The 17,405-nt window shown below is 44.6% G+C and overlaps 1 protein-coding gene across 3 annotated transcripts in view; it reads left to right on the top strand.

Annotated features, from left to right (window-relative positions):
- KCNIP1 (potassium voltage-gated channel interacting protein 1) overlaps positions 1 to 17,405 on the top strand; it is a 584,581-nt gene that overhangs the window by 545,552 nt on the left and 21,624 nt on the right. For all 3 annotated transcript variants that reach the window (XM_060240618.1, XM_060240617.1, XM_060240616.1), the window contains one exon: positions 17,220 to 17,289. In XM_060240618.1, coding sequence (XP_060096601.1) covers positions 17,220 to 17,289 — 70 coding nt within the window. The remainder of the gene's footprint in view (positions 1 to 17,219; positions 17,290 to 17,405) is intronic.

Genomic DNA, 17,405 nt, shown 5'->3' with positions numbered 1-17,405 from the left:
AGAAGACGACGACGACGACGACGACGACATTGGATTTATATTCCACCCTCCACTCAAGAGTCTCAGAGCGGCTCACAATCTCCTTTACCTTCCTCTCCCACAACAGACACCCTGTGAGGTAGATGGAGATATCGGATTTATATCCCGCCCTCCACTCCAAAGAGTCTCAGAGCGGCTCACAATCTCCTTTCCCTTCCTCCCCCACAACAGACACCCTGTGAGGTGGGTGGGGCTGGAGAGGGCTCTCACAGCAGCTGCCCTTTCAAGGACAACCTCTGCCAGAGCTATGGCTGACCCAAGGCCATGCCAGCAGGTGCAAGTGGAGGAACAAGGACTGTGAGAGACCTCTGAACCCAAGCCTGCAATACAAAGGGAAATCTGCAACTGCCCCCAACAAGGTGTTCAGGTGTTGTTCAGGTGTGTGTGTAATTCCCCAACTCCGGCTGGGTGCCAACAGCTGGCTAGAAATCCTGCTGGCAGCTACAGCCCAGCCCAGGTTTCTTGGACAGAACCCCATTGTTTTAAAGCTGCTACCTCTCTAGTGAGTAAGCTATACTTAGAATTACAGCCAGAATTTGATACATCTGCTTGGAAGAAATGTCCATAAAGGTCATTGGATTTTACATAAATTGCCAGAACTAAGATGAGGGAGAGAAGGAATATTTGTTATTTCTCATGCTGGGGCTAAATTCAGAAATGCAAGTAAGCAGGCACATTGCTCCTCTCTTCTTACTAACAGCCAGGGGTAACAGCCTCCATCAGGGGTAGGAAATTCTTTTACACTTGTTTCTTTTCCTGCTTTTGCTTGGAGCAGTGGTGGGATATATTTTGGGCCCAAAACATGATATCAGTCCTTTTTAGAAACTGATTCCTAGAGAGGTGTGACTACATTGTCAGTGTTTTCCGAAAGATATGTCATGACACTGCTAACTGCTGCCTCCCCATGTCTCTCCCCAACCCCCCCAACCCCACCCCCGTCTCCTGTTGGCTATTCCTGGCAACTCTACTAACTAGGGGTGTGCACTCAGTATAAACCGAGCTGAAAAAATACCCGATTGATACTTTATCAGTAATTATCAGGTATTTTCTCAGCTGATCACTGAGGTGGCTATCTGAAAAGGGCCACCCCATTTTCAGTCCTGCCAGATAGCTGCGGTTACAGGCAATACTTCCTCTAAGCTGTGAAGCCTTGTGAGCAAAAATTCTACTTTGTGAGCTTCTGGATAAATTGGTTTGCTCTGGGGCCATTTTTTCTGAGCTAAGTAAAAAAATGTGTGAGCTGGAGGCTAAAAAAAAAGCTGTGAGCTAACTCACACTAACTCAGCTTAGATGGAACAGAGTATGTACAGGGTTCTCAGTCCCTTCAAATGCCTTTGGAGTGAACTCTCAACTTTGGAGTTCACCCACCATGGTACAGAATCATGCTGTGGTATTTCAAGGGACCCCGTCCTTTAAAGTATCTTTCCCCCCTTCAATGAAAACAATGGAGGATGGGGGCACCTTCTTCTGGGGCCCATAGAATTGGACCTCTGGTCCAATCTTTTGGAAACTTGGAGGGGGGCGTGTTTTGGAAGAGGCACCAGCAACATTGCTACAAATCTGGGGCTGCTACCTGAAATAACAGCCCCCCCAAGCCACAAATACCCTCAGATCAATTCCCCATTATAGACTCTATAATAGGGTATAATGGAGCCAAAGGGTACAATGGAGCAAAAAAAATTGGCAATCCCAGATATTTACCAAATCCCAATACCATACTGATATTGGGATTTGGGGATATTGGGAAATACCAATGTTTGGGGGGTTCATTATACCTGAACCCAAATAATACTGGTTTTTTTTTAAAATATATACCCCAACTACTAACAACCTAACTAGACCTTTTGCAGCATGCTTTCCTTCTAAGCTTGAAGTCAGTGGTTTTTGAGTCTGACAGAGAGTTGTGCAGTAGTTAGAGAATATCATGTCTCATATGTTGGATCAATTGCCTGAGCCTGCTGAAAGTACCAAAAGGCTTAAGAAGTTGGGAGGTGGGGGGTCCTAAGCCACAAATAAACTCAGTTCTGATTATTGTAAAGCAAACTGATTATTGTAAAAAGCACTCAAAACTGTATGTTTTCCAATGGCTATGTCCTATGACTAGAACTCAAGGTGTGATGTGGTGGTGGAAGGTGCTGTCAAGCTCCATCTACTGATGGACAGCCAGTCTGACTGCGTCCCAGAAAATCTGGACCTGGCGCTGCAAGGCGTGGCAGGAAGGCTCAGGCTGAGTTATCTGAATCTGATGAAGACAGAGGTCATCTGCCTAAGTCGCAGTGGTCCTGGCAGGGGAATCCTCCTACCGGTTTTTGATGGTGCACAACTTACAACGGTGCCCAGGGTCAGAAGCTTGGGGGTGCTACTGGAGCCTTCTTTGACAATGGAGGCCCAGATAGCAGCCACTGCCAAATCTTCCTATTACCATCTCAGGCAGGTAAGACAGATGGTTCCTTTCCTTGAGCGCTGCAACCTGGCAACTGCGATCCACGCTGCGGTCACCTCGAGATTGGACTACTGTAATGCCATCTACATGGGGCTGCCCTTGTCCTGTATCTGGAAACTACAGCTGGTGCAGAATGCGGCAGCCAGGCTGTTATTGGGGCTTTCCATGTGAGAGCACATACAGCTGGGGCTGCGGGAGCTGCACTGACTGCCAGTGGAATACCAGATATGCTACAAGGGTATTACCTTTGTATGGTTGAGGACCTGCCTACTTTAGGGACCGTCTCTCCCCACATGTTCCCCAGAGGGTACTTAGATCTGGAACGCTAAATTTACTATCGATCCCTGGACCGAGGGAGGCAAAACAACTAGGGAAACCACCTTCTCAATCTGAGGGTGGGATATAAATTAAAAGTTAAAAAAAAGTCAAAAGTCAATCACTGCCCCCCCCCCCATTGGTGCAGGTCTGAGAACTGCCTGAGGAAGTCAGAGCCTTGTGGGATCTTGCCCAGTTCTGCAAGGCCTGCAAGACAATATTATTTCAGTTAGCTTTCAAGCTTTCTTGGAGCGTAGCGACCTGGCAACTGTGATCCACGCAATGGTCACCTCGAGGCTAGACTACTGTAATGCCCTCTACATGGGGCTGCCCTTATACCGAACACGGAAACTGCAGTTAGTGCAGAACGCGGCGGCCAGGCTGTTAGTGGGACTACCTCGGTTGGAACACGTGCAGCCTGGGCTGCAGGAGCTGCACTGGCTGCCGGTTGTGTATCGCGTTCGCTATAAGGTGCTGGTCATTACCTTTAAAGCCCTATATGGCCAAGGACTTGCCTACCTTAGGGACCGCCTCTCCCCATATGTTCCCCAGAGAGCACTGAGATCTAGTTCTCAAAACCTTTTAAAAATCCCTGGACCAAGAGAGGCTATATTGAAAACAATGAGGGAGCAAGCCTTCTCAGCAATGGCCCCCCGATGGTGGAATCAACTTCCAGAGGTGGTGCGAGCCCTGCGGAACCTGAATCAGTTCCGCAGGGCTTGCAAAACCACCCTCTTTCAGCTCGCTTTCAAGATAGAACCCAGCTAAATTGACCTCTAGCCATCTTATATTGACTGTGAATTGTAGCACCTTAATTATTAACATATAACAGCTGTTTTATCTAATTTTAACCTAATTTACAACTTAATTGTATTTTAATTTTTCTTATTGTATTGATTGTATTTTATTGAAATCATGGTTGTTCCATGTCTGTGAGCCGCCCTGAGCCTGCCTTTGGCGGGGGAGGGCGGGATACAAAAATAAATTTACTTACTTACTTACTTGCTTACTAAGTGAAATTGCCAAAATACTAGCTCTAAAGGATGCCTAAGAATACTGAACGCCATCTGTAACTAAATGGTAATTAACACCAAATTCTTTAAATTGTTTATATTGTTTAAACTGTTTAATTGATATTTTATTTAACTGGAGAGCCAGTTTGGCGTAGTGCGGACTCTTATATGGGAGAACCGGGTTTGATTCCCCACTCCTCCACTTGCACCTGTTGGAATGGCCTTGAGTCAGCCATAGCTCTGGCAGAGGTTGTCCTTGAAAGGGCAGCTGCTGTGAGAGCCCTCTCCAGCCCCACCCACCTCACAGGGTGTCTGTTGTGGGGGAGGAAGGTAAAGGAGATTGTGAGCCACTCTGAGACTCTTCGGAGTGGAGGGCAGGATATAAATCCAATATCTTCTTGTGCAGACTCTTATCTGGGAGAACTGGGTTTGATTCCCCACTCCTCCACTTGCACCTGCTAGCATGGCCTTGGGTCAGCCATAGCTCTGGCAGAGGTTGTCCTTGAAAGGGCAGCTGCTGGGAGAGCCCTCTCCAGCCCCACCCACTTCACAGGGTGTCTGTTGTGGGGGAGGAAGTTAAAGGAGATTGTGAGCCGCTCTGAGACTCTTCGGAGTGGAGGGCGGGATATAAATCCAATATTTTCATCTACCTCACAGGGTGTCTGTTGTGGGGGAGGAAGGTAAAGGAGATTGTGAGCCGCTCTGAGACTCTTCGGAGTGGAGGGCGGGATATAAATCCAATATCTTCATCTACCTCACAGGGTGTCTGTTGTGGGGGAGGAAGGTAAAGGAGATTGTGAGCCGCTCTGAGACTCTTCGGAGTGGAGGGCGGGATATAAATCCAATATCTTCTTCTTCTTCGTTTATTGCGACTTCACTGCGTGTTGTGAGCTGCCCTGAGCCTGCTTTGGCGGGGAGGGTGGGATACAAATCGAATAAACTAAACTAAACTAAGTCATAGCCAGACAGGGAAAGCACGCATGCACACAATTATGTTGAAACAATGAAAAGTGGAGAATTTGAAGACTATGAAATCATGGAGATGAAATCTATGTATGCTGCCCTGAGTTCCTTGGAGACAATGTGAGATTTTTTTTAAAAAAAAAACACCCTATTTTGGGATTCTGCATAGGGGAAGATGCAACCTGGTCTCCATCACCTCTTCCCCTCCCCATCACCCTTCCCACTGGGCACTGTAGTTCTGTGCCCATTGACCTGCTAGGTGTTGCCTTTGAACCTCACTAGAGGCATGCAAAGGGACGAGTGAAGTTTTTTCCACTTTTGTTTCCCAGTCTGCCCTGGGATTGTTTATTATTTAGGAAGATTTACTGTCAACTATATTCAGAAACACCTTGTCTTGCCTGATACATAATCTTTGAGATGCAGATTTTCAACACCCAACATTCCTCTATACTGGTTTTTTTTTACCCAGTTTGGGATGCTTTCAGACAGACTACCAATGTGCAGCCAAATTCTGCACATTTACTCAGAACCTCTGTATTAAATATTAATTTATCCCAAGCAGTAAAATTGAACCTTGCTAGGTCAAAGAGCAAAAGATGCTTCCACAGTAGCCATTTCATCTGAAATGTCTATGATTGGTTCGCACTGTTTTAACAGAGAATCCAGATGTTACACACATGTTTTGCTGCTATTCTCCCATCTTTTATTAGACCTGATCTGAGGTGATTATTTTAAAACATAAAATATAGTTGCAGCAGTTAGGTTGTCAAGAATAGGCTGTACATGGTCTAGTGTGGTTTCTCAAGGCCATTGCTTTTCATCCTTTCCTTCTGCTTGCAGCTATTTTTCTTCTTTTTCTCTCCTGTAGCTAGACCGGGTCTGAATGAATTGGGTATCAATCATCTATTCCTGTGTGGTTTTTGAGGGATGAGAATTAAGTGCTGCATTTTACTTTGCAGTGAAAACCACTCTGAGATTATTATTTTTTCAAAAAAGAAGTATGACTATTTTAGTGCTATTACAAAATAACAATAATATAAATATTGTCTTTGTCTGTCTTTGGGTCCAGTGCTGGACCACTTCATCTGAATCTCCCAGGAGAAAGTTGATAAGATTCTGGCAGCTGTGAGGCCTACCACTTGCCTTCTCAACCCATGCCCATCCTGTCTGGTTAAACCTGTGGGGATGATATTCAGGTTCCCCTGGGAGAAATTATTAACCTGTCCCTTTCTTCTAGGACATTTTCAGAGGAACTGAAGGAGGCAGTGATAAGTCTGCTCTTTAAAAAACCTTCATTGGACCTTGCAGTCTTAGCCAACTACCACCCAGTCTAAAATTTACCGTTTCTGAGGAAGTTGAGAGGAGAGTGGCTGAGCAGCTTCAGGTCTTCTTGGATGATGCTTCCATCCTTGAACTATTCCAGTCTGGTGTCCACCCTGGCCACAGGGTGGAGACAGTGCTGGTCACCCTAATGGATGACCTCTGGAGGCATCTGAATTGAGGCGGGTCAGTGCTGCTGTTCTTCTGAGGCCAAACAGCAGCATTTGACACAGTTACTTATGACCTTATGATCCACCGCCTTGCCATCATAGGAGTTTGGGGGATTGTCCTACAATGACTTTCCTCCTATTTCCATGTTTGGGAACAGAGGGTTGTGCTATGCAAGAGGGTCTCCCCATGATACCCACTAGAATGTGGAGAGCCACAGGGGGTGATCTTTTCACCAATGTCGTTTAATATGTGCCCCCTCACCCATCAATGTGCCAATGACACCCAGTTTTACCTGAGCCATGGAGGGGTAGATTCGGAAATCAGATTCCCTACTCTGGACAGGGCATTGTTGGTGCCAGCCCAGAAGATGAGGAAGCTTTCTATGGAAACCCAGGTCATCATAGCTGCCAGGTCAGTCTTTTATCATCATGGTTCCCTATCTTTCCCCCCAGGACTTGGCTACAGTGACCCATGGAACCATCACTTTCAGGCTTAATTATTGTAACTTGCCTCACACGGGCTTACCCTTGAGGCTAGAAACTCCAGCTGGTGCAAAATGCAGTCGTGTACCTGTTGACTGTGACATCTGCATGGGTGCACATCCAGCCAGTGCTTTGCCAATTACACTGGCTATCAATTGATCATTGGATTCATTTCAAGGTGCTGGAGATGAGCTTTAAAGCCATATATGACTTGGGGCCAACATATCTAAAGGATCACCTCCCCCTTTATGTTCCCTGAAGAGTCTTGCACTCCACAGACCACCGTTTGCTGGTTGTCTCCATGGCCAGCCTGAAGGATGTTTGCTTAGTCTCCATCAGGGCCTTTTCTGCCCCAGCAGAACATGCTGCAAACTGAGATCAGGGCCCTGCAAGACCTATTACAGTTTTGCAGGCTTGCAAAATGGAGCTGTTGCGGTAACAGGCGTCTACCAGTTGGCCTCCCTGCTGCAGCTCTAAACTCTATGCTGGCACCGAAGAGACCTTCATAGCTCAGTGACAGTCCAACATCTCCCAGTTTTAAGATTGCCGAACTGTAATCTATGCAATGCCTACCTTTTTAACTGTTTTAATAATGGTGATATTTATTTCTAACTATTTTAGCTTTTGTAATTTACTGTTGTGACCCCCCCCCCCCGAGCTTGCTTGTAGGAAGGGTGAAAATTTAAATCAAAAGAAATAAATAAAGCAAAAATATTAATAGGCAAGGGCTTTGTCTGCAAAGTGGAAAGCAGTACTTCAGGGGTGGCCAACGGTAGCTCTCCAAATGTTTTTTTTTTTGCCTACAACTCCCATCAGCCCCAGCCATTGGCCATGCTGTCTGGGGCTGATGGGAGTTGTAGGCAAAAAACATCTGGAGAGCTACCATTGGCCACCCCTGCCCCCCAAAAAGAGAACTGTTAATTAGGGTTTGTAGAATCTTTCGGGCTCAAGTGCCGTGTTCTACTGAAGAAAGTTTTCCTTCCAGATGTTTCATTCTCAGCTGCGGAGAACATCCTCAGTGGCGTTGCAGTTGGAGCAGGCACTCTGACCTTCTTGGCTGCTGTGCATTGAGTGCATTCCTCACTCAATGCACAGCAGCCAAGAAGGTAAGAGCGCCTGCTCCGACTGCAACGCCACTGAGGATGTTCTCCGTAGCCAAGAACGAAACGTCTGGAAGAAAAACTTTCTCCAGTAGAACACGGCACTTGAGCCCGAAAGATTCTACAAACCCTAATGATGTTACCAGCCGTGAAAACCTGAAATCTTTGAGAACTGTTAATTCCTTGATACTGAGGCCAGCTGTACAGAGAACAGGGAATAATTAGGCTGTAACACACAGAATGAAAAATAAGGGAGTGTGATCTTGCCGAATGTGACTTTCTTCTGAGGAAACATTTAGTGTAATCTTGGCTGTGTAGGTAGGTATTACTGGTGGTGTATATAGTGCTATATAAAAACTCAGGTGCAATTCTTATTCCAAGTGATTTCTGAAAAATAAGCCACAGTGTAATCCTATGCAGAATTATGTCTTTCTAAATCAATTGACTTCCATTGATTTAGAAGGGTGTAATTCTGCTGGGGACTCAATTGCCAGCACACTAAACAACTTTTGTAGGGATAATTCATAACAATCTAGCTTAGCAGGAGGGAGGATAATATAGCAAAGGATCTGGGGTAAGAAGTATCTGTACATGAGTTTCTAGCCTTTTATTGTGTTACAAAATTGTATATTTTAAAAGTGCGTTCTGTGACGAAGAGCTGCAGCCAGGACAGGGGAGGAAAGTACAGGAAATTTATCACACTAGTGTTCTTTTTTTCAAATTTGTGGTCTGTGTGGGAGTATCCAAGGGCCCTATAGCTATACAGTATTCAAGGGAATCTCTGATTGAGGAGGCCATTGACCAGCCATTAGTCCAAGAATCTAAATTAGGGAGGAGGGAGATAAATATGTCATGGGCTACTGCTCAAACCGTGAGAGATTACATGATTGCATGAGCCTGCTTCGGCGGGGAGGGCGGGATATAAATGCGAGAAATAAATAAATGATTTTTCATGTTGATTGTTCTCTAATGAAGCCTTAACTGGAATTAAAATTTGACCTAATAGTAAAATATCTCATGTTTTTGACCTTTGCCTCTGCATAATTCTATTGCTGTCTATTAAGGCTACCATCATCTGGTAAGGCTCACCATATGCGAAGGTGCTGTGTGAAATAATTTTTCAACAAGGGTCATCCTTTGAATACTTTCTATATAGAAAGTATGTTTATGCAGGTCGGGAATACGTATATAAATATTTATTATGTTTGAAAAAGCCACCAAAATTTACTTAACGGCGGGCAAATTCCCTATCACTGTTGGGGATGCACACCGACATTAATCTGGTCAGTGGGCAGAAGCAGGCCGGCACCGTGGGAAGTGGGGTAGCATTCTTCGTTGCTAAGTGATGATGTTACTTCCAGCACAACATGAAAGCACTGGCATCACACCATGGCAACACTCTAGCACCTGCTCAGAAACCCCACGGAAATTTGGACATCACAGAGGTTTGGAGTATTTCACTTGTACAATGCCAACACAGATAGGTCATGACATCCTCATATGGCAATAAAGGTCACCTCCACCCCCACAGTAAATACCCAGTCCCTCACAGGTCATGCAACCCGGACCTAAGTGCAATTAAAAACTACAGGCTTCTGTTCATTTAAAGCCAATATAAATAATTCATAAAAGGTATACGGGATATATCTTTTTATACTATATAAAATTGTATACAAATTGGAGAGCCAGTTTGGTGTAGTGGTTAAGTGTGCGGACTCTTATCTGGGAGAACCGGGTTGGATTCCCCACTCCTCCACTTGCGCCTGCTAGCATGGCCTTGCGTCAGCCATAGCTCTGGCAGAGGTTGTCCTTGAAACCACCTCACAGGGTGTCTGTTGTGGGGGAGGAAGGGAAAGGAGATTGTGAGCCGCTCTTTCGGAGTGGAGGGCGGGATATAAATACAATATCTTCATCTACCTTACAGGGTGTCTGTTGTGGGGGAGGAAGGGAAAGGAGATTGTGAGCCGCTCTGAGACTCTTCGGAGTGGAGGGTGGGATATAAACCCCATATCTTCATCTACCTCACAGGGTGTCTGTTGTGGGGGAGGAAGGGAAAGGAGATTGTGAGCCGCTCTGAGACTCCTCGGAGTGGAGGGTGGGATATAAATCCAATATCTTCTTCTATACAGAGAGCGATACTACTTTGATGGGAATTGCACATTTCAGTACTCCTGCACATCAAAAAATTCTGTCACAGAGAGAGCTTATATAAGAGACAGAAACAGGGAAACAGTAGGATGTATTCTAGTGTCCTGGCCTCACTGATGGACCTCCTGATGGCACCTGGGGTTTTTTGGCCACTGTGTGACACAGAGTGTTAGACTAGATGGGCCAATGGCCTGATCCAACATGGCTTCTCTTATGTTCTTATAAACTACAGTCCCCCCACCCACTTGCTAGATGCAGGGAATTTGTTTTTTTTTGTTTGTTTGTTTTTATGTAGAGCAACACTGAGGGCCAAAAATGATACGGCAATGAGTAAAAAAAAAATTTCCAGTTGGCCCTCCCAATTAGTTTTGGGGCTTGTTCTCCCCTCAGGAAATAGCTTGTGCCAACAAAAATGTTGGCTACCCCTTCTTTATATTACCCCGCTGTCCTGAAACACTGTATTAAGATAGCTCTTACGTGAAGAAGAAAAAAATAAGTCCCTTCATACATAATGTGCTATTGGCTGTTGTACAAAAAAATGCCGTATAGATAATTTCATATGCAACATAATAAAATGCAAATCTTTTACATCATGGGGCTGTTTAAACGTAAATTCATTCCCAGCTACTTTTTTTTAAAAAATTTCCTGGCACTGTATACATTTTGGAAATACTATGGAGAGATTTTAAGAGAGCATTTGTATTGCATTTCTCTATACCATGGCTTCTCTTATGTTCTTATAAACTACAGTCCCACTGCCCACTTGTTAGATGCAGGGGATCAGCAAGAGAGAATTGCTTCAGGTTGTAAAGGAGTAGAAGGAAACAAAATAAAGGTGCCATCTTCCTTGTGTAAGCTTTCATATCCTAGCTCTGTGAACACTTAAATTATGGAATGATAGAAGAGTCGTGGAGAACCCTAATTATCTTCTGTGTACACATATTTCTGGCAATCTATATAGATGTATTGTATGTAATTAACCAAGCAGAATATTCATCTGTGTTCTTAATGAACTAGTTTTAAGTTGTCATAGCTCTGCTCAAAATTAAACTAAGGGGCATACCCACTTGCCTTTATGAGAACGTCTTGTAAGCTAGCTGTATTAAGCTAATCCCTGCAACTAATGAGGTCTCTTGAGCACCCTTGGCTCTTATGATACAAAACTGTGATCGTTTTGGTGCAAATGAATTGGAACTAGCTGATGCTTTTGAAAGCAGACCAGGCACTGAAAGATGAAACTGGATGATCAATAGCCTTATTGCATTTCTGTGGTATTCTAGGAGGTTTGATGCAAACCCTTGTCAGAGATTGTAGTAAAATGTTAGGGTAGGGGTGCGGGGAGGGAACCCACAACTCTATTCCAGCAAAAAGAGAAAAGAAAAAGATAGCGGGGAAATACCTTATCAGTATTTACCTGCTAATCTTTCAACCGGATATAGAGGAGGTGTATTTCCACCAATAACGTATATTCAATTTCAGATAATCCTTCCCCGCCCCCCCCCAAAAAAAATTGGAATAATCCAGGAAAACAGGATAGCCACAGTTAAATGGCATTTAAAGAGAAGGCACTCCTTTTAAACACCACTCCGGGTAAAGCTGCAGCTTCACAAAAGCATTCCACAAAAGGGCAGCTGCTGTGAGCCCTCTCAGCCCCACCCACCTCACAGGGTATCTGCTGTGGGGGGAGAAGATATAGGAGATTGTTAAGCCACTCTGAGTCTCTGATTCAGAGAGAAGGACGGGGTATAAATCTGCAATTCTTCTTCTTCATTTAAAAGGACTGCAACAACTTTCAATGCTTTCAGTTCCATTATAGCCTATGAAGAAGAAGATATTGGATTTATATCCCGCCCTCCACTCTGAAGAGTCTCAGAGCGGCTCACAATCTCCTTTCCCTTCCTCCCCCACAACAGACACCCTGTGAGGTGGGTGGGGCTGGAGAGGGCTCTCACAGCAGCTGCCCTTTCAAGGACAACCTCTGCCAGAGCTATGGCTGACCCAAGGCCATGCTAGCAGGTGCAAGTGGAGGAGTGGGGAATCAAACCCGGTTCTCCCAGATAAGAGTCCGCACACTTAACCACTACACCAAACTGGCTATGGGTACCATTAGTTACAATGGGGAATTTATGCAGGGGTATGTGGAGGTCTGTGAAGGCTGTTTTTTGAGGTAGGTACACCAAATTTTCAGCATAGCTTCTGGTCCCTCTACTCAAAAGACTACCCAAGTTTCAAAAAGATTGGACCTGTGGGTCCAATTCTATGGGCCCCCAAAGAAGGTATCGCCATTTCCAACACAGCAGAAAAACAGCAAAAAAAGCAGTCTAACAAACCCAAGGAAGGGGGTGGGTTTGCAAGCCTAGCACAGCCAGTGCATGTACAGAGTGCCCAGCAGAACCAGTGCCACTGTGGCAATACCAGCTCAACATTGAGGGGGGGGGGCTTCCAAGACCATATATAATCAGTGCAGGTACAGTGTGCCAAGCAGCACCAGTGCAATGTACTAGTGCCCAGCAAAACCCAGTGCCTTCCCTTAAATGTTTTCTTCTTTTTCCCCACTGAAAACAATGGAGAATGGGGGCACCTTCTTTTGACCCTGTGTGCATGCACTGGTTCTGATGGGCACTCTGTACATACACTGTACTGTACTTGCACTCCTCTGGCTTGGATCTGTTGAACTGGCATTGCTACAGTGGCACTGATTCTGGTGGGCACTCTGTACATACAGTGGTTGTGTGGGGCTTGGAAAAATCTCGCCCACCTTCAGTTTATACTGCAGAGACTCTGGCTTGACACGTAATTGTCGTTGTTGCAGCTGTTTTTCTCTACTGAAAATTGGGTGCCTCTTCCTCAAAAACCAGGTCCCCGAATTCCTGGATACCCTCAGATATATTCCCCATTGGATATAATGGTCCGGGTATAATGCAGCTGAAAATATTGGGATATCCTAATAGACCCAAATCCAAATACTATATTGGTATTGAAATTTGAGTTTTGGGGGGAATATTGCATTTTTAAAAATTCAATCTATCTGAATTTTAAAAATCCCGGACTGAGAACGTGTATATATATATATATATATATATATATATATATATATATATATATATATGAAGCTGCCTTATACTGAATTAGACCTTCGGTCCATCGAAGTAAGTATTGTCTACTCAGACTGGCAGCGGCACTCCAGGGTCTCAAGCTGAGGTTTTTCACACCTATTACCTGGACCCTTTTTAGTTGGAGATGCCGGGGATTGAACCTGGAACCTTCTGCTTACCAAGCAGATGTTCTACCACTGAGCCACCATCCCTCCTACATATGAAGCTGCCTTATACTGAATCAGAACCTCGGTCCATCGAAGTCAGTATTGTCTACTCAGACTGGCAGTAGCACTCCAGGGCCTCAAGCTGAAGTTTTCACACCTACTTGCCTGAACCCTTTTTAGTTGGAGATGCAAGGGATTGAACCTGGGACCTTCTGGTTACCAAGCAGATGCTCTACCACTGAGCCACCGTCCCTCCCCTGTGATCTGTGAGTGTGTGCATGTGCCCGTGCATGCACCCCTATTCTTGTACAGTGGTTTTGGTCTGCAGATGTAAAGATGGGTGGTTCATTTAATGGCCAGATTCCTTTTCCCTACAGCTAAGAAAAACTCTTGTTAATTGGACAAAAATACTGATTCAGTTCACAATATTTTTTCCAATTAAAAACTTTCTTGTCAAAATCCTTTCTGAAGCATGTTTGTTGATTTGTTCTCTGATTTAAGCAGGCCTCACCGTTCCTGGTAAATCAATAGGACTTAACAGTGTTTAACTTTGGCTGAATTGCACTCATTGACTGCTTCACAAGCTTCTTCCTTCATTTTTTGCTATTGCTATTCTCAGGAGGTGGTATCCGCAAGTGAGGGATTGTTTTAATTCCCGTTCCTTCTTCTCATTCTCTTATTTGTCTAAGTAGCTTTTGCCCTAAATATGCTTAAATACTTGGAGGTGAAAATGCTGCTATTGAATATGTTCCCTGGATTTTTGCAACTGCTAAGCGGCAACATTTTTGCATTGAACAATTAGAGTTTCTTGTGCTGAGAGCTCACCTACCTAGAGATAGCAGCACTGGGATTTGTTGTAGTTCAGTCGCACAGTTGAATCCGACTCTTTATGACTTCGTGGACAAGGTCACACCAGGCCTCATGTCTTCCACCATCCTCTGAAGTCTGCTCAAATTTGTGTTAGTTACATCAGTAACACTGTCCAGCCATCTCATCTTTTGCCGTCCCCTTCTTCTTTTGCCTTCTGTCTTTCCCAGCATCAGGGTCTTCTCCAGTGAGTGCTCCTTTCTCTTATGGTGACCAAAGTATTTGAGCTTCAGCTTCAGCATCTGACATTCCAGGGAACAGGCAGGGTTGATTTCCCTTAGGACTGACTGATTTGACCTTCTTGCAGTCCAAGGGACTCTCAAGAGTCTTCTCCAGCACCACAGCTCAAAAGCATCTATGAACATATGAAGCTGCCTTATACTGAATCAGACCTTTGGTCCATCAAAGTCAGTATTGTCTTCTCAGACTGGCAGCAGCTCTCCAGGGTCTCAAGCTGAGTTTTTTCACACCTATTTGCCTGGACCCTTTTTTTGGAGATGCCAGGGATTGAACCTGGGACCTTCTGCTTCCCAAGCAGATGCTCTACCACTGAGCCACCGTCCCTCACAATGGCACAACACTGTCTTAAAAACAACTGTTCTGAGTTTGTCCAATTACTGTTAAACTTTCTGAATCAACACCATTTCATGCATGCATGGTTTTGCAATACCTGATGGAAGCTGTAGCTTACCACCACCACCCCTACACACACACCCTTTTCTTTTTTTCAAGTTGCTTGCTGTTATTAAAAATTTAGCATTGCACAAGGAGAGGAACCAAACAAGGAGAAAGAACATTTCTGACAAGGAACTTAAGTCCCCCAGTTGTGTTGAAAGTTCTGCCACGTGACCCAACGTTCATTGAGGACTGACTGCCCTGAAAAAATCTTTCCTTACACTTTCTTGGCAACCAACAGCTTCAGGAGCAAGGGCCTCTGTGACTGGCTGCTTATGATCTGGTTGGAAAAACAAAGAACTGCCAGAAGTTACTTTGAAGGGCCAGGGCATCATGAAGAAGCAAAGGTCAGCAAGTAGCCACGCTATTGCCCAGGAGCCAAACAAGGTGACAGATCATGAAGAAGGAATTGTAGCAGGCACAGCTACTGTGCGGCCCCACACCTCTTCAGCAGCTTCTTCAGATGAAGGGGTCTTTTAAAGTGGTCCAAATCCTGCTGGCCTCTCTCCAGCCACCATTCCAGTTGCTACGTTTAAAAGATTTATTTTACAGACTATATATCTCACCTTTCTGCCTTCGCAAGTACATGCCAAAGTAGCTGACAAATGAAAACATGTGGTAAAATCACATTTTAAAACCATTAAAATCAACCCCCCCTCCTCAACACACATCATTAAAACAACAACAACAGAGATGAAACAATACAAAGACCTGGATAGCCCTGGCAAGCCTGATCTCATGCGATCTCAGAAGCTAAACAGGGCCAACCCTGGCAATTATTTGGAAGGGAGACCTCCTGAGAATACCAGGAGTCAGGAGGTGGAGACAGGCTATTAAGCCGCTTCTCTGAACGTCCTCCATGCCCCAGTAGGGGTTGCCAGAAGTCGCCATGACATCCAGGCACATGCACACACACACACACACAGAGGAGGAGAAGGAGAAATAGTTCAAAGACCAGTAGTCAGGAAGCTGGGGTCACTGAAGGAATGCAAAATGAAACTAAAATCTTCATCTGCTGGTAGAAGATGGCAACAGAAAGGGACAGACAAATCTCCCTAGGGAGAGAGTTCCAGAGCAAAGGTCACCCACCCATCTGTTCTTCTGCGCTTGACCTTCCTTATGGTCCAACTCTCACAGCCATGCATTACTACTGGGAATACCATTGCTTTGATTATATGGACTTTTGTTGGCAGGATGATGTCTCTACTTTTTATTATACTGCCTAGGTTTGCCATAGCTGTCCTCCCAAGGAGCAAATGTCTTTTAATTTCATGGCTGCAGTCACCATCTGCAGTGATCTTGGATCCTAGGAATGTGAAGTCTGTCACTACTTCCATGTCTTCCCCTTCTATTTGCCACGGAGTGATGGGACTGGATGCCATGATCTTAGTTTTTTTTTTATGTTGAGTTTCAAGCCTACTTTTGCGCTCTCCTCTTTCACCCTCCTTTAGGTCCTCTTCACTTTCTGCCATTAGAGTGGTGTCATCTGCATATCTGAGGTTGTTGTTGTTTTCCCAGGCAATTTTAATGGGATAGGAATAGTAGAAAGAAAAGCAAGTAAATAGGTTCCCCTGCCAGTTCTGTTATATTTCCTTTGACAGCTTGCAGACAGTGGAGAATCAGCCTGACTGTGACTGTAGTGTAACCTTGAAGACAAAGCCACATGGCACCCTCCTGCAAGCTCCATGTGAATAACAATGCTATGGGTACAATGCAGGAGTTGCTTTGCTGAATTAGACTAGAATTCATCTACTTTCCAGTATTCTGTTTCCAACAGCTATCAGTGAATACTTCTGGAAGCTTACAGTCAAGGCTTAAAGGTGATACCTGTCCACTTTCACTTGCACCAAATATCTTGTTAACTGAGGCATGCTGCTTCATAAATCGGAGGTTTTGATCACAGGAAAATTGGGACAGTATACTGTATATTCAAACAGTCAATTATTTACCAGTGTGCCTTAACTATTGCAGTGGTGGAATAATCAAATAAAGCCAGGTTGTCAGTAGGACTTCAACTGAGAATGGTCTCTGTAGGCCAAGGTTTGGTGGGGGGCAACTGGTCCAAAAACATGGGGTATGGATTAAACCGAATTTCCACTTGATTTGCATCACACAGGTAATTGCAAAAGTAATTACGTATTGATGGGGATGGAACAGATTGAAGCCACTACTTGAGATCATATAGAGGTTTCAGTCTGTTCTTTCCCCATCAGTACGTAATTACTTTTGCAATTACCATGTGATGCAAATCAGGTGGAAGTTTTCAGTGCATGGTTCAATCCATAGCCCATGTTTGTTGGAGCAGATTTGCTAGTATGTAGTATGTACAAAGTGAATTTAGTGTGCCAAAGCGCTTGTCTTTGGAAACAAGCTGTATTGCAAATGAAATGTTGACTGCTTGTATTTGTGCTTTTCCAATAGGAATGTCCCAGTGGAGCTGTTAATGAAGAGACATTCAAACAGATCTATGCACAATTTTTTCCACATGGGGGTAAGTGGAGAACTTTATTTATTTGTTTGTTTGTTTGTTTGTTTGTTTGTTTATATCCCGCCCTTCCCAACAAGTGGCTCAGGGCGGCTCACAGCATAAGATTCCACATAGTAACA

This window comes from Heteronotia binoei, chromosome 5 (assembly GCF_032191835.1).
Source record: "Heteronotia binoei isolate CCM8104 ecotype False Entrance Well chromosome 5, APGP_CSIRO_Hbin_v1, whole genome shotgun sequence".
Lineage (NCBI taxonomy): Eukaryota > Metazoa > Chordata > Lepidosauria > Squamata > Gekkonidae > Heteronotia > Heteronotia binoei.
This window is presented reverse-complemented; position numbering and strand designations above follow the sequence as displayed.